Source organism: Chrysemys picta, chromosome 7 (genome assembly GCF_011386835.1).
Source record: "Chrysemys picta bellii isolate R12L10 chromosome 7, ASM1138683v2, whole genome shotgun sequence".
In the NCBI taxonomy this organism is placed as follows: domain Eukaryota; kingdom Metazoa; phylum Chordata; order Testudines; family Emydidae; genus Chrysemys; species Chrysemys picta.
In genome coordinates, this window is record NC_088797.1 from 109,537,134 (window position 1) to 109,554,941 (window position 17,808).

General features: G+C 40.0%; 1 protein-coding gene across 2 annotated transcripts in view; it reads right to left on the reverse strand.

The window, feature by feature from the left end:
• Positions 1 to 4,132: 4,132 nt before the first annotated feature.
• The window catches only part of ACADSB (acyl-CoA dehydrogenase short/branched chain), a 28,649-nt gene continuing 14,973 nt past the window's right edge, over positions 4,133 to 17,808 (reverse strand). The window contains exons 8-11 of one of the 2 annotated variants that reach the window (XM_005305885.5): positions 8,574 to 8,663; positions 6,773 to 6,910; positions 5,911 to 6,010; positions 4,133 to 5,168 (exon numbers count right to left, since the gene is read on the reverse strand). In XM_005305885.5, the coding sequence (XP_005305942.2) occupies positions 5,098 to 5,168; positions 5,911 to 6,010; positions 6,773 to 6,910; positions 8,574 to 8,663 (399 nt within the window). In that variant the 3' untranslated portion in view covers positions 4,133 to 5,097. The remainder of the gene's footprint in view (positions 5,169 to 5,910; positions 6,011 to 6,772; positions 6,911 to 8,573; positions 8,664 to 17,808) is intronic. The other variant, XM_065552268.1, reaches the window with a different exon arrangement.

Here is a 17,808-nt window from a genome sequence, read left to right on the forward strand (position 1 = left end):
TAGAACACTTGAGACTTCTCATAAGCATCTTAAAAAATACACACTTGTCCCCTTCAATTCTTACTCTTACGGACACTTTATGTGTGTCTACTTCAGTTATTCATATCTGACGACTGAAGAAACGGGATCAAAGTTGAGAACTTTTGGGTATTTGTGCTGGTTATTAAATTTAACTTTTTTTCCATGAAAAGAATGCCAGATTAATATAGCAAATATGCCCTGGATTTGAATAAATACATACAAACTGAAAAAACATTTTAACAGATAAAGTCAAAAAGCCATAGTTAGCTACTGTAAAACCAGATATTCCATATCTGGAACATTATCATGAGGTGACAGGTTTAATAGCTATGATGTCAGTTGAAGACGGACTTTAACCAAAGGATTGCAATATGGAAATTTCATATGTATTTTACACTGTAACTAGAAAAACTATAACAGTCAATATCCTACCACTGAACAATGAGCTCTTCTGTACGAGCAATTTTCTAAAAAATACATACATCAGAAAAATAAAAGTTAAGCTTTGCACTTCTATTGTATCTTCCAACTGAGGATATCAATAAATCCACACCTTCTCAATGCACAATTGATTACTACAGTACATTCTCAAGCCCTTTATTCATTTAAATGTAATATTATTCAAATAATGGGGCTTCTACTTTAACTAGGAGATTATTCCACAATCTAATAGAATTTATGGTATAATTTTTCATCATATCAAACCAATTTTTCCTTTTTTAAATTTCATTCCAATACTCTTGCTGCACCTCTTGGACAGAATTAAAAACTATCTAGGTATTTCAAACACATTCAAATCAGGTAGCTGAATGCCAGTTCCTCTCTCTATTTGGTGATCAGACTCTACAAATACTTGTAAATTGTTCAGTAATTATTTGGTCAAGTTAAAGACTCCATCTATATTCAAGAGCAAGTTTCTTTTCAAAATTAATTACTTTGTATTTCACACCAGATTCCTTTAAGACAGTGGATCTATTTGAAACAAATATTTATTTTTGTTCCTTTTTGTGAAGTTCAAAAACTCATTTTGCAGAAGCAGAACAGAGTCTTGAAATTTGAAGAAAAATATGATTGAGAACAAAAGCACAGAACACATCATATAAAATAGCATATTTGAATATTTTTCCATGTAGAAACCATACCCTAAACTTAATATCTGCCTCAGAACTTTAACAAGAATGAGTAATTAGTGCACAAAAAACTGACCAAAATTTTTCTACTTAGCCTCAATAAAAAAGTTTCAAATTTAGTAGTTCTGATATCTTATTAAAACGAGTTTGTTAGAGACTCTACAACAGATACAAAATATAGGTGCTATATTTAAAGAAACACATGCACTTTTAAAAAGACAACTTTCATATTTATTTTTAATCTAGGAAAGCACCGGTGCAACATTCCTGTTATTGAAGATGTGATTTCAGTCCAGTTGTTGAGCTGGGTTTACTGAAGACACAAGGGGGGAATTCATAGGAGCACTGAAGCCACTTTACAATAGCATAACAAAGTTAAAAAGCAGCTGTAAACTCCATCCTCAGGATAGCAGATTTCCCTGACAGGTACAAAGACAGCTCTGCAATGTATCAAAAGAGCCCTGGTGCGGGAGACATGAGGGCCAATCCTATGCCCAGGTTATTTTTCAGTGCTAATAACAGAGCTAATGCAAAGGTGCAACTCAGGGAAGTCCTGAGGAGTTGCTCTAACCTGGACTGGGGGACAACTCAGTTCCCCGAAGACCTAGGCAAGAAGGCACAACCCATTCAGTTGCTACACCAGAGTCTGCACTGGTGCAGCAATGGAATCTAATGGAACGAGATTAAATAATTTGGCCCAACATCAGACAATCCGTTTCTTGGGAGACCAGTGTTTAGGACGGTGGTACGTAATTTTTTGCAGCAGCAAAGGCTGTAATGGCATCTTGCCGGAAACTCAATAGCTACAATTAATTTACATACAAATTTGTTTAGGTCTTTATAGATAAACACTAAATAAATGTGTATTTCTCTTGGAAAGTGCTCTGTACTTACTTGTATAACTGCACACCGCATTTAAGACAAAACATGTTTTGTGTCTCAGTGTTAATGGAAAGACTGGCACTAATTCTCTGAAATCAACTATCTGATGGCTAGTTGTATTTTCAAGATGACCATATGGATTACAGAAGGCAGATTTGAGGCTATTAGACACATTGCAATATTCTGATTTTTCCAAATCACTTTAAGCCAGGGCCGGTGCAAGGAAGTTTCGCGCCCTAGGTGAAACTTCCACCTTGCGCCCCCCCCTCCCCCGCCCTGAGGCACCACCCTCCGCAGCAGCTGCCCCCCCCCCGCCCTAAGGCCCCTCCCCGGGAGCCGTGCGGCAGCTCCCCACCCTAGCTCACCTCTGCTCCGCCTCCTCTCTGAGCACGCCGCCCCCGCTCTAATTCTCCTCCCCTCCCCGGCTTGCGGCGCCAAACAGCTAATTGCCTCTGCAAGCCTGGGAGGCAGGAGAAATGGAGCAGCGACGGCGTACTTGGGGAGGGGGCATAGCAGAGGTGAGCTGGGGTGGGGAGCCCTGCGGCAGCTCCCCCTCCCGCCCTGAGGCACCCCCGCGGCAGCTCCCCCCCTCCCTCCCCGGGGAGCCATGCGGCAGCTCCCCACCCCAGCTCACTTCTGCTCCGCCTCCTCCCCGAGCACGCCACCCCTGCTCTAATTCTCCTCCCCTCCCAGGCTTGCGGCGCCAAACAGCTGATTGGCGCTGCAAGCCTGGGAGGCGGGAGAAGTGGAGCGGCGACCGCGCGCTTGGGGAGGGGGCGTAGGAACGCTGTAAAAAAAAAAAAAAAATGGGGGCACCGCTTTTCGGAACCCCCAAATCTTGGCGCCCTAGGCAACCGCCTAGTTTGCCTTAATGGTAGCACCGTCCCTGCTTTAAGCAGATCTTTACCAATATGACATACTTCCATAGAGGTCATACAAAGAGTAGCCCTCTTACACAACCCTTGATATCTGTCCCAAAGCAAGCCTTAATTTGGATCAAGGCACTTGGGGGATTGCCTTCACCGCAGTGTTAGCTTCAGGTACTCCTGTCAACATACAAATCTCTAGCTCAAATTCAGTGGTGCTTTAAACTTCAACTAGCTGGCCCATCAGGGAGTGCAGGTTGAAGCTCGAACACTGCTGATGCTCAAGCTAGTAATATAGTGGGGATGCAGCTATAGGCTACAGTTCACCATGTTAGCACAACTCATCAGTTGCTAAGCCAATCGATCTGTGTAGCTTAAGTGTTTCACAGTGTGGATGCTCTCACTCAAGCTAGGCTAGCTGGAGTGGGGTAACTTGAGCTAACTGTTTCAGTTAAGATAAACCCTAAAATAACCAACTCTGGTTGAACTTTACCCTCAGCTTCTTTTAGTTTAGCTGGAAGTATGTCTGCAAACAACTTGAAATTTGTTTCTCTTGAAAGTCACCAAGCCACTGATCAAATGAATCTTGAAACTTCTTATTCCCTTCAGCAAAGGGACAACTGTCACCCTAATTTAAGCATTTGTTGGAAAAGTCACTCCACTAAAGCAGTCACATTAAAGCTGAAGCTGCAACCACCATAAAGTGAGGAATGGTGCAGGGTTGAAGCACAAGTCTTGCGATGATGACGCCCCAAATTCTAATCCCTACTGTGATTCCCTTGGCGGCCTTGGGCAAGTCACAACAGTGACCTACAAATAACTTCTATAAAAATGGCACTCTGCTTTTTGCTTCTTTAGGATCATGCAGAAGTCTGCTTGTTTTACCTCATAAATATCAAGAATGTTAAGTCTAGTCTTCTGTAGAACTGCTGAAGTATCTCTTGGGACTCTCAGACTATGTATATCATGACCTCTCATACTGTCATGGAAGAAACAATGCTTCTGAATCTTTAACAAAAACATCCTTTTTTCAAAATATTTTATAGTTGATGGAATTAAATGGGTAAAAAACCCAAAGAATTAAAAGCAGTGATTAAATATTCCTCCCCTTTTACTTGCTAAGCTTTCAGTCACTTGGGTCTTATGCTTAGTTTTACTGATTCTCCAGTCACTAATGAGTCTTTCAGTGTAAGCAAGGTCTGTGTCTAATGTAAAAAGAAGCAGACCAAAAAAAAAATTCTGGCTTTTTCAGCCTTTATATTATAAAGAAGAAAAAAGATACAAACTTTTCTCTTTTGCAGAATACCTTTAATTTCCATCGAGTTTCCCCAAGAGCCATACCCCCCCTCACAGGGCGGGTTGTGAGGATTAATGTTTGTAAAATGCTTTGAACAGGGAAAGTACTATAAGTAATAAGAAAACTATAATGCTTATCAACTAGCTTATGTCATTGTCCTTTTGCAGAACTACCAAGTTTCTCTTAATCTGACCTCTAGTTGATAAGCATTATAGTTTTCTTATTACTTATAGTACTTTCCCTGTTCAAAGCATTTTACAAACATTAATCCTCACATTATATAAACGATTCTTTAACGCATTTTACAAAGAATTTAACTTAGCATTAAAAAATATGAAGAGCCTAAATAGCAGAAGAGGGGATGGGGTGGAAGATGCCTATTTGCCACCTTTCAAGATCCCCAATCCAGGGACTGCTAGGGCCCAAACTTCCAGATATAGTTTAGAATAGGCTATGATTGCTCTAAGTTACCTCAACTGTAGCGGCCCCATAGGAATCGCTCACCAGACAAAGGTAGCAAGGACAGCTGAACTCTCCAAGTCTACCCATTCTCACCACACCAAATGGCATATAGCTGGCTTTACACCAGTCGATGATACCTCTGCCCTGGGGGAATCAGCTGCCTCTTCAGGTGGCTTTGTGCCCTTTTGTGCCAGTAAAGCAGGTTGAGGATTGATCTCCTGTTTGTTTGTTTGTTTACTTTTGTCAATCTCTACAGTCTGAAACAACCTAATCACTTAAATCATTGCACTGTTTTCGGGATAAAATTCCATGATTAGGGTTTTGTTTTTGTTTTTTAAACACACACACAAATTGGAATAAATATGTAACCCTTGATTTCACCAATGAGGCGTGCTGATTCTAAATTTCAGTGTGAACAGTCACAACGTCCTTGCGGTTTTCAGTATTCTTGACCTATGCATTTTGCAATTGTACTCAGCTGGATATTTGAAGTTCCTTCATATATTGTACCTGAAACAAACCAAAGGAAATAAAACTGAACTAAGCATATTAACAGTAATTTAAATCCTTGTTCTAAAGATTCAAATAGAGCTCTAAGACAATAAAGCAAAGATTCATATTAACAACGAAAAGCAGAGCTGATATTCACATAAAATATTAAAGTATTTTACTGTTGACTACAATGAAGCAAACTTTCTTGTTGGTATATAATATCAACAGTCGACTTATTTTGGGGGGTAAGAAATTTCCCTGAACAGCAATTTCCACATTTCGAGTCAAATTTGAAAGTATTTACAGTTGACATCAGCCATTAAAGCCAGAAGTCAATCTAAAACTGTCAAAACTATCAAAGTGACTTAGTACAGTTCTTAGAAGCCTAAGTGGCTAAGTAACTTTTGAAAGTGAGACTTGTATCCCTAAGTCACTTTGACACTTTTTAACTCAAACTCTCTCCTCCCTCTTATGGTTTCAATTTTATTTTTAAGTACCTTTGATTCATTTGAACTGAAATTTGGATTGAACAGTAATATTCACACTAAAGCAGTACACACACACTTTTTTGTTTAAATATGATAGACAGACTGGCTCATATACCTAGATATTTCTGACCCTTATCAGTGTCATACCTCAGTATTAATTTGCTGAAAGGAAAATATCTCCAACAAATTGGTATCCAGGTAATTGAAACACAACCTTGAAACAATACCAAACCCAAGTCTATATTATATATTCATAAGAAATTGCTGCTTACCAATTTTGCAGTCTCTGTAGTATTTTTCAATTGGATAATCTTTTGTGAATCCAACTCCACCCATCCATTCAATACATTTACTAGTTGTCAGTGCTGCAACCTAAGGAAAATTAGATTCACAATTACCATCCCAGGACACACCTTTGCCAAGAAGTCAGTCAATGTCATTTGTTCCATCTAATTTCAGAAAAACAAAGCAATAATTAAAGCAGCAATTGGAGGGAAAAGGAAAGAATGGAGATTTTAGCCACCTATCCTGTGCAAACTTTGTAAGAATGTTGTTTGTGCACCAATTTAAGGTTCATTCCCACTTCACCCACCTGATGACATGAAGAAGTCAGAATAGTTATTTGCAAGAGTCCCTTCCCTACCAAGAAAGAGACTTTAATTGCTGTATTGGCTACCATTGCAAGTGAAAAGGAAGTGATTCTATGCCCATAGACGTTTTCGGATCTTATATGCTGAACTATCATTATGACTGGGAGAGGCATTCTTGACCAGAGATTAATTCCCCTCTACCTTACCACAGCAGTGAATCCTGAGGTGATGGAATCTTTCAGAACATCTCCTTGTGGGTGATTGCTAGTATTTGAGGTTTTATTGAGTGGATAAATAATACTACATTTCCTTTCTTTAATTCTGCTGTTTGCGATTTTTTTGTATTTTATTTAAGGGGGTTATACAATTTATCCCTCAGTTGTCCTACTTTCATCCCATCTGAAAACTGCATGTTGGAAACAAGAGAAAACTATGCTCAATTTACAAAGAAAACAAGTTTTTAAAAAACATATTTAGCAAAAATATGGCTTTAAAACTAACAGCAAGTGAACTAAATGTACCAAATAAAGCAATTTTTGGTTACCTCTGCAGCATAATACTTGGCCATGCTTGCCTCTTTTCTGAATGGTCTTCCTGCTTCTACAAGTCGGGCTGCATTATAGGTCAGCAACCTTGCAGCTTCCAGCTGGGTGGCCACTTGAGCTATCTGATGTTGCATTCCCTATAATAAGCAGGCCCGACGTTAGACAGAACTTACAACACATCTAATATTCTTAAAAGTATTATCCAGCTGCCTAACTTCAATATGCAGCAAAATGTGTATTGCTTTTCAAAGCTTCAAACCTACATTCTGAAATAAAATATGATTACACATGGATTAGTAAAAGGTCATCCCCTCCCACCTCCTTTTTGCACTTTCAGAGGTGGTGAGACTTTATCTGGGCCAGCAGGAGAAAGAAAAATCTGGGCCCCTTGAAAAATTGCACCTGCCTTTTTTCTTCCCTTCCTCCTGGATACTCAGCTTCATGTGGTTGAGGAGGGAGAGCTCCTTGGCTGATTGGCTGGATAGAAGGTTGCACTATAAGGCTATTGGCTCCTGGGTACTCAAGAGTGGACTAATAAGCTTTTTTCCCTGCCCGGACCCCATTCTACATCCTGATCAAAACTTCCCTCCCCGCACAACGGAGAAAAATTGGATTCTGGGGCCTTGCTGTGGACATCACACTAACAGACTTTTGGGGGCTGGGAATGAATACCTCTCTCACTGCCTGATTGATCTGAGCATTCATTCCCTCCCCACTTCTCCTCCCCCCAAGCCAACCTTCCTCACAGCAACACAGGGACCCAATGGGCACATTAGGTTGTTAAATTTGTTACAACTTGGTAAGTTGAAGTCAAAATATTAAGATGGGTGAACTTAAATGCCTAGTATTAAATGAGGATATTGATACAATAAGCATCACAGAAACTTGGTGGACCAACGATAATCAATGGGACACAGTAATATCAGGATACAAACTAAAGAGGAATAAGAGTAGGTCGTGCTGGTGGGAGAGTGGCACTATATATGCAAGAAAGCATGAAGTCAAATATAATCAAACTGTACTATAGAATCTCTATGGATAGAAATTCCATGCTTGAATAATAGGAGTACAGCAGTAGGAATATACTACTGACCACCTGATCCAGATAGTGATGGTGATTGTGAAATGCACAGGGAGATTAGAGAGGCTACAAAAATAGAAAACCCAATAACAATGGGAGATTTCAACTATTGCCCTATTGACTGGGTACATATTGCCTCAGGACAAGATGCAAAGATAAAATTTCTAGGCACCATTAATGACTACTTGTTGGAGCAGCTAGTCCTGGAACACACAAGGGGAGGCAATTCTTGATTTAGTCCTAAGTAGAGCAAAGGATCTGGTCCAAGAGGTGAATATGGCTGAACCATTCAGTAATAGTGACTCCAACGCCATTCCCCACCTTAAGGAGATGACTACTTCTAATGTACTTCCAATTCTGGAATAGCAGTGAATCATGCCTCCGCTGAATGAGTACTTGCACTAGGCACTTAAGAACATAAGAATGACCACACTGGGTCAGACCAATGGTCCATCTAGTCCAGTATCCTGTCAGGTGTTAACATACATATAAAATACATGCACAAACAGATACACCATTAGATCTGCAGAGCGTATATGCCAAATTAAGGCTTATCTGAATTTCTTTTCAATTTGCCATTCACAGACATTGAGAAGGGGAGACATTAAATAACACAAGAGCACTATAGTTATTTAATCAAATGACTCATCCCTGACATTTTCTATTATGATTACTACTCTTTTAAGTAGACAGTTTTTAATATATACACTGATGAATACCTGAAAATCAAATATGCTTTTCCCAAACTGGACTCTCTCCTTTACATATGGAATAGTGTGGTCAAAACATCCCTGTGCCAATCCCAACATCTGTGAATGAACAGAGAAACAAAGATTACACTGAGTAAACAATTTGTACATTAAATGTACCCAACGGAGGTAATAATTACAGTAATTCTTTTTCTGGGCAGATGGTGTGCCTTTTTAATTTTTCGGCATTCAAGGAGATGAGCTTAGTTTTTCTCTGTAAAAAGAAATATGCTCTGTGTAGTATCAGGAATAATGAAACCAAAGATGACGTAAATACAAAATATAATAAAACAATTCTAACCAGAACCTTAGCTGAGGTTTTACTACGGTTAGAATTCTTGTCCAGGTGAGTCATGATAAAGAGTCTGCATGAAAAATAAACCTATTCTATAACCATCTGGATGTACAGTGAAGTCCTGTAAATCAAGGCAAGATATTAGTGAAAATGATGTAGTGAACTTTTTCTGTAAAATTCAGAGGCGTCAAAGGATGGCCCAAGTAAACTTTTTTAATCTCAGTATATGATTCTGTGAAAAGCCCTAACTGCTTTAGACAGGAAAATCACTGTATACCAAACAGTGAATAAATATAAATATATATACTACCTATAGAAACTTAATTCCAATCAAATTATGTTGCTGTTATGAAGGTGCCAGATTGACAGCATAAAAAATTAGAGTACTTCATCTACAGAACTGGTACAGCGGAGGTGGCAGTAGCGCAAGCTTCCTTATAATGTTCTGGAGAGACCACCTTTAGAGGACAGTTTTAGGAGACCTGATGCCTATTCAACCTTTAGCAGCTCTACTGAAGCTACCAAAAGGGCAGCCAGTTGTGATGTGGATGCCTGTTTACTAGCAACTGGAGTAATAGTAACAATTAACTTCATATAGGCTGCCCAAGAGCCATACAGCAAAACTTTGAATCATCACCTATCTAGCTAGGCTTGATGAAAATTAGTGACCTAGAAATTGAAAGTACTGCAATACAAATCCCCTGAGCCTTTGATTCCCTGAACATGCTGTCTCAAATATCTAACATGTTAGATTAACTCATTTAAACTCTTACTCCTACCTAACGACTCAAAACTGAATGTCATAGGATACAGGTACAAGTTTTTCTTTAACACCAGCTCGGACCACAAATTGAATATGAGCCAAGAATGTGATGAAGTTGCAAAAAAAGGAAGAAGAACAAAAAAAAAAAAGCTATTATTCTGGAGAGTATTGACAGGCGTGTTTTACATAAGATGTGGAAGGTAATTTTTCTGCTCTACTCGGCACTGGTGAGGCCTCTCCTGGATTATTATTCAAGAAGGATGGGAATAAAGTCCAAAGGAGAGAAATAAAAATGATAAAAGATTTAGAAAACCTGACCTATGAGGAAAGGTTAAAAAATGGCCTTTAGTCTTGAGAAAAAAAGAGACAACTGAGGGGGGACCTGAGAAGTCTTCAAATATGTCAACGGCTTTTATAAACATGATGGTGATAAGTTGTTCTCCATGTCCACTGAAAGCAGGACAAGTAGCAATCAGCTTAATTTGCAGCAAGGGATTTATGTTAGACATTAGGAAAAAAGATAGTTAAGTACTGAAATAGGTTACCAAGAGAGGTTGTAGAATCAGTCATTGGAGGTTTTTAAGAACTGGTTAGACAAACACCTGTCAAGAATGGTCTAGGTATACCTCTGTCATGCCTTAGCATGGAGGGAATGGACCTCTCGAGGTTCCCTCCAGCCCTACATTTTTGTGATTCCACAGCCTTCTACTAATGCTAATGGGAGTTAAACAAGCATCAAAAATAGAATATACTTGTAATTGGCGAAGGTGATATATTGAGGTCTAGGGCCAGCTGTGTCTGAGCATACCACAAGGCTGCCACATATCATGATTCCTATTTACTATTTGGGGGGAAAACTGAAATCTCCTATAAAAAACACACTTTTAAAAACAGCATTTATGCCTGTCCCAGCTTCTGACAGACTGGTCTGAGCAAGGATGATCAAGCAAAGATTTTTCAGGTCTGGATAGAAGATTAATACTCTGAAGAATATTTGATTGCAAAGAAGATCATGAAGAAAAGATCCCACAAGCTCTCGTAGCTCTTCTTACAAGAGAGGGAATATTACGGAATCCATTAATAATAGTGATACAATATGGGTGAAATAATATCTTGCACTGGACCAACTTCTGTTGGTGGGAGAAACAAGCTTTTGCGCTACACAGAGCTCTTCTTCTGGTATGGGAAAGGTACTTGGAGTGTCACAGTTAAATAAAAGGTCGAACAGTTAGTTTAGCATAAGTAGTTAGCACATATTCTAAGGGTACATTCAAGGTGAAGTGGCCCGTTAACATCCCTGTAGTCATAGGACAAAAAGGGGAGTTAGTGAGTTATAGATTGTTGTAATAAGCCATAAATTCAGTGTCTTTATTAAGGTCATGTTTTTTAATGTCTAGCAAAGTTATGAATTTACTAATGAGAGTCAGATGCACAATTAAATCAATTAGGATCCTAGCTGGTTTAATTCGGTATCCAGCTACAAATATAAAAGTCTCCTTTCTGCTGCTCCTAATAGGAGGAAAGAAAAAGACAGAAAATGAAACAAACAAGCAGGGCTTTGGAGCAGAGTCTGGAGCTGGAGTGCGGAGCAGCGGAGCTGCAGGTTTTTGCCTGCAGCTGGAAAGGAGCCGGAGCACAGCTCCAAAGCCCTCCATACAACAAAAAATAGAGACTGAAAGGGAGACGGACAAGAGACATGAACAGATGGTAAGAAAGCAGAATTAACAGTGATGATCCTGAAACTGGAATCTCACAAAAATACAACAACTCCCCAAAAAGACAACCAAACAAAAACAACACCTTTTCCACAGAGAATTATCTGGGCTACTAGAGTATAAAGGTGGGCTACCAGAATTCGGTAGCCAACTATTTGATCAGTTTAACTATATTACTTAACTTTTATATGGTGCTCAAAAGTGTGTTATTTTACAGACCCCTAAGAAGACAGGTCCTTGACTGAAAGCCAAGTGCCCCAATGAGAGAAGACAAGAGCCTTTCCAGTAATAAAAGGGGGGGGGGGAGAGAGTATTTTTCAAACATGAATAAAAGGGGGCGGGGAAAGACTGTATACATAGGCCAGAGCTATATAGGACAGATTACAAGGGCTATGTTATCCCAGATTCCATAGATGCTTCCTCCAGAGCCACTGGAACTCACACAACCATTTATCCTCTACTCACTCTTAAAATTCTGGAGGAACACAGTACAAAATAAAATAAAAATAGAGAAAGGGTAGAAGAAAATATAGCTGTAGTACATTCTTAATTAGCTTCATTATATGCTACTAGATTCCATTGCACTATTGTATATCTGAAGACAAACAAATTAGCACATGTAACATCACATATAACTATTTTACATTAAAATTATTTGAAACTGTTTTCATAGCAACAATCATGTTTATAAGACATTCATTACCTTCTAAACTATTACTGCTGCAAAACGAAACTCAATTCTACAGGGTTTTTAGAATTACCGTTCTTCATTCAAGCACATTTCTCTTCATTTGAAGGTGCCAAAAACAAAGTATTAGCTGAGATATAACAAATACCCATCTTAACTTTTAATTAGGTTACAACAGTAACTTGCAGTAATTAGATTAAGACCTTGACAGTGTACTTCACTGCCAGAAGAGCTATGTTATTTATATCGCTGAGAACAACAGGAGCCAGTGCTCTAGATTTTTTTTAAGGCCATACCTGACAAAATTTTATCACAGATAATCTTTAAAAATGATGGAAAAGCCAACCCTATTTAGTATCATGCTACATTACCATGTGGAAAGCATGCATTTAGGCATGACCTATTACTCCTGATCTGTCTGCCAGCAGTTGGAAAAGGAATAAGGAAGAATGACAGCCTCCAAAATGATAGGGACAGACACATCACTTCTACTTGCATAACAAAAATAATATGTTTTTGCATTAATTAGATTTCCCTTTAAAAGCATAGGTTGAATGATAAAAAACAGCCACAAAACCAAATCAATTTTTATAGGGCTGGACTCTGTTCCCAATTATATCAATTAGAATTTCAGGATCTGAATCAGGCTCATAACAAAACAACACATACTTTAAATAATCCAGAAATTCGATTGACATTTTGGTCTAAGTGCCCTAACGTACATTTTTTAAGTATATCGCCACAAACTTAGCAGACTTCCATTAGAATATATCAATTTTGTTCTGGGACTTTTTCATGATTAAGATAAAAAGATAATATCAAATGTCATTTGCTAAGTATGCAATCAATATTGTAAGCACTAAATATTACTCTTTATTCTTACTGCATATCATATAAATAGTGTATTTGTCAAATAGCTGAATTTGTTTTTTGAAAAATTAATGCACATGATGGAAGATATGCACTATTGTTGTAGCCATGTCGGTCCCAGGATATTAGAGAGACAAGGTGGGTGAGGTAATATCTTTTATTGGACCAACTTCTGTTGGTGAGAGAGAGTTAGGTCAACGCCAGGCAGCTTATGTCAATCTAACTATGTAAGTGTTTACACTAAAAGTTTCCTCCCACCAATTAAACTGCCCTGCTACGCCAGCTTAATAACTCCACTTCCATGAGAGGCACAGAATCAATGTCAATGTAGTTAGGTCAACACAGTGTCAGTGTAGACATTGCATTGCTTACAGTGATTGCTACTGCATGATGCATCCACTGACACAAGCTTTCCTGGTGAGAACGCGCACTGCCAACACAAGGAGCATAGTGTGGACACACCAAAGCGATTTCATTACTGCGGCAGCTGTATGCCAATGTAACTTAGATCAACATAATTCTGTAGCGTACACATGCCCAGAGAGACAAGCTTTTGAGCTACACAGAACTCTTCTTCTGGTCTGGGAATGGTACTCAATGTCATAGCTAAATACAATAGGGAACAGATAGTTTAGTAGAAATAGTTAGCGCACATTCTAATAGACGATTCAAGGTAACGTGGCCTGTTAATACCCCTGTAGTCATAGGACAAAAAGGAGGGGCTAGTGGGTTACAGATTGTTGTAATAAGTGATAAATCCAGTGTCTTCATTAAGAACACGATTTTTAGTGTCTAGCAAAGTTATTAATTTAAGTTCTTAGGCTTGTCTTTTGAAAGGATAAATGGACACAAGTCAGATATCAGGAATGGCAATATACAAAAACCTGTAGGAGAACACTTCAACCTCCCTGGCCACACAATAGCAGATGTAAAGGTAGCCATCTTACAGCAAAAAAACTTCAGGACCAGACTCCAAAGAGAAACTGCTGAGCTCCAGTTCATTTGCAAATTTGACACCATCAGATCAGGATTAAACAAAGACTGTGAATGGCTTTCCAACTACAGAAGCAGTTTCTCCTCCCTTGGTGTTCACACCTCAACTGCTAGCAGAGCACCTCACCCTCCCTGATTGAACTAACCTCGTTATCTCCATACTGATTTATACCTGCCTCTAGAGATTTCCATTACTTGCATCTGAAGAAGTGAGGTTCTTACCCACGAAAGCTTATGCTCCCAATACTTCTGTTAGTCTTAAAGGTGCCACAGGACCCCCTGTTGCTTTTTACAGATTCAGACTAACATGGCTACCCCTCTGATATCTCTTGAAAGTGTTGTGCAGGTTTCCTTTAAGGATAAGGACTGAATAGCCAGATATAGAGTGATTGTTTTGTGAAAAGTTTTTGCCCACAGATGATATGGTGTTTTTGTCTTTTATCATTTTCCTGTGTGAGTTCATTCGAGACCATAGTGATTGTCTGGTTTCACCCACAAAGTTGATATTGGGTCATTTAGTGTACTGGATGAAGTACACCACATGTTGGGATAGGCATGTATAGGACCAATGGATCTAGAAAGGTATGTTAATCATTATAACAGTGGAGATATGTCTGCAGGTTTTGCATCTGTTGTTCTGGCAGGGTCTGGCGCTGCTTTGATTTGGTGTGTCCTGATCTGTGGGGAGCTTGTTTCTGATGATGCACTTGGAGAGGTTGTCGGGGGTGTGGGTGGGAGAAGGAGTTGTTTGAAGGTTGGAAGAAGGGGTTCAGAAAAGATTTCTTTCAGTATGAAATGGTACTTTAGAATACAGAATCATAGGACTGGAAGGCACCTCGAGAGGTCATCTCATGGCAGGACTAAGTATTATCTAGACCATTCCTGACAGGTGTTTGTCTAACCTGCTTTTAAAAATCTCCAGTGATGGAGATTCCACAACCTCCCTAGGCAACTTATTCCAGTGTTTAACCACCCTCACAGTTTGGAAGTTTTTCCTAACATCCAACCTAAAGCTCCCTTGCTGCAATTTAAGCCCATTGCTTCTTGTCCTATCCTCAGAGGTTAAAAAGAACCATTCTCCCCCCTCCTCCTTGTAACAACCTCTTATGTACTTGAAAACTATTATGTCCCCTCTCAGTCTTCTCTTCTCCAGACTAAACAAACCCAGTCTTTTCAATGTTCCCTCATAGGTCATGTTTTCTTCACTTTTAGTCATTTTTGTTGCTCTTCTCTGGACTTTCTCCAATTTGTCCACATCTTTCCTGAAATGCAGTGCTCAGAACAGGACACAATACTCCAGTTGAGGCCTAATCAGCATGGAGTACAGCAGAAGAATTACTTCTCGTGTCTTGCTTACAACACTCCTGCTAATATACCCCAGAATGATGTTTGCTTTTTTTGCAACGGTGTTATACTGTTGACTCATATTTAGCTTGTTGTCCACTATGACCCCCAGATCCCTTTCCGCAGTACTCCTTCCTAGGCAGTCATTTCACATTTTGCATGTGTGCAACTGATTGTTCCTTCCCAAATGGAGTACTTTGCATTTTTCCTTATTGAATTTCATTCTATCTACTTCAAACCATTTCTCCAGTTCGTCCAGATCATTTTGAATTTAAATCTTACCCTCCAAAGCACTTGCAACCCCTTCCAGCTTGGTATCTTCCTCAAACTTTGTAAGTGTACTCTCCATGTCATTACCTAAATCAGACCCAGAACTAATCCCTGCAGTACCCCACTCATTATGCCCTTCCAACATGACTGTGAACCACTGATTACTGTTCTCTGGGAACGGTTTTCCAACCAGTTTTGCACCCACCTTATAGTAGCTCCATCTAGGTTGCATTTCCCTAGTTTGTTTATGAGACGGTCATGCGAGACAGTATCAAAAGCTTTACTAAAGTCAAGATATACTAGGTCTACAGTTTCTCCCCTATCCACAAGGCTTGTTATCCTGTCAAAGAAAGCTATCAGGTTGGTTTGACAGGATTTGTTCTTGACAAATCCATGCTGTTACTTATCACCTTATTATCTTCTAGATGTTTGCAAACTGAGTGCTTAATTATTTGTTCCATTATCTTTCCGGGTATAGAACTTATGCTGACTGGTCTGTAATTCCCCAGGTTGTCCTTATTTACCTTTTTATAGATGGGCAAATATAGTGCCATTTTCCAGTCTTCTGGAATCTCTCCTGTCTTCCATGACTTTACAAAGATAATTGCTAATGGCTCAGATATCTCCTCAGTCAGCTCCTTGAGTATTCTAGAATGCACTTCATCAGGCCCTGGTGACTTGAAGACATCTAATTTCTCTAAGTAATTTTTAACTTGTTCTTTTCCTATTTTAGCCTCTGATCCTACCTCATTTTCACTGACATTCACTATGTTAGATGTCCAATCACCACCAACCTTCTTGGTGGAAACCGAAACAAAGAAGTCATTAGGCACCTCTGCCATTACCACATTTTCTGTTATTATTCCTCCCCACCCCACCCCCCGTCCCTCGTTGAATAACGGGCCCACCCTGTCTTTGGTCTTCCCCTTGCTTCTAATGTATTTGTAGAATATTTTCTTGTTACCCTTTATGTCTCTAGCTAGTCTGATCTCGTTTTGTGCTTTGGCCTTTCTAATTTTGTCCCTACATACTTATTTGTTTATATTCATCCTTTGCACTTTGACCTAATTTCCACTTTTTGTAGGACTCTTTTTTTATTTTTAGATCACTGAAAATCTCCTGGTTAAGCCAGGGTGATCTCTTGCCATACTTCCTATCTTTCCTATGCAGTGGGATAGTTTGCTCTTGTGCCCCTTAATAATGTCTCTTTGAAAAACTGCCAACTGTCTTCAATTGTTTTTCCCCTTAGACTTGCTTCCCATGGGATCTTACCTACCAACTCCCTGAGTTTGCTAAAGTCTGCCTCTTGAAATCTATTGTCTTTATTTTGCTGTTCTTCCTCCTACCATTCCTTAGAATCATGAACTCTATCATTTCATGATCACTTTCACCCAAGCTGCCTTCCACTTTCAAATTCTCAACCAGTTCCTACCTATTTGTCAAAATCAAATCTAGAGCAGTCCTTCCTGGAACAGCATCCCGTGGTCAAGGAAGCCGAGGCCCTCCTGACGACACCATCTTCGCAGCCAGGTGTTCACCTCTAGGATGCATCTGTCTCTACCTGGGCCACTACCCTTGATCAGAGGGATCGAAGAGACCACCACCTGCGTTCCCAACTCCTTCACCTTTACTCCCAGAGCCCTGTAGTCACTTCTGATCTGCTGAGGGTCATACCTCACAGTATCATTAGTGCCCACATGGATGAGTAGCATGGGTTAATAGTCAGAGGGCTGGATGATCCTCAATAATCCCTCCATAACGTCTTGGATACGCGCCCCTGGCAGGTAGCATACCTCCCAGGACACCATGTCAGGGCGACAGATGAGTTCCTCAGAAGAGGGTCCCCAATCACCACTACCCTATGTTTCCTCCTGGGAGCAGTGGCTGCGATCCTCCCAACCTTGGGGGTACATGGCTTCTCCTCCTCCCCCTTTGGGGGTGATTCCTCATCGCTTGTTGCCAGGGCAGCATATCGGTTTTCCATCACCATGGTGGGTGGGTTGAAAGCAGGGGTGGAGCACGGCCTGCTGCCAGAAGCAACCAGCAGCCAGTGTCCTCCTCCTCCCCTGGTGGTGTGACAGCAGTGTTCTGTAGCTGGATAGCTTCCTCAGCCTTGGATGTCTCCATATGAATACTTTCAAGGAATTCCTCATGGGCATGGATGCTCCTCAGCCTAGCCACCTCCTCCTGTAGCTCTCCCACCTGCTTCCTGAGAGATTCCACCAGCAGGCATCTTTCACACTGGATGTGCTAACTACTTATGCTCA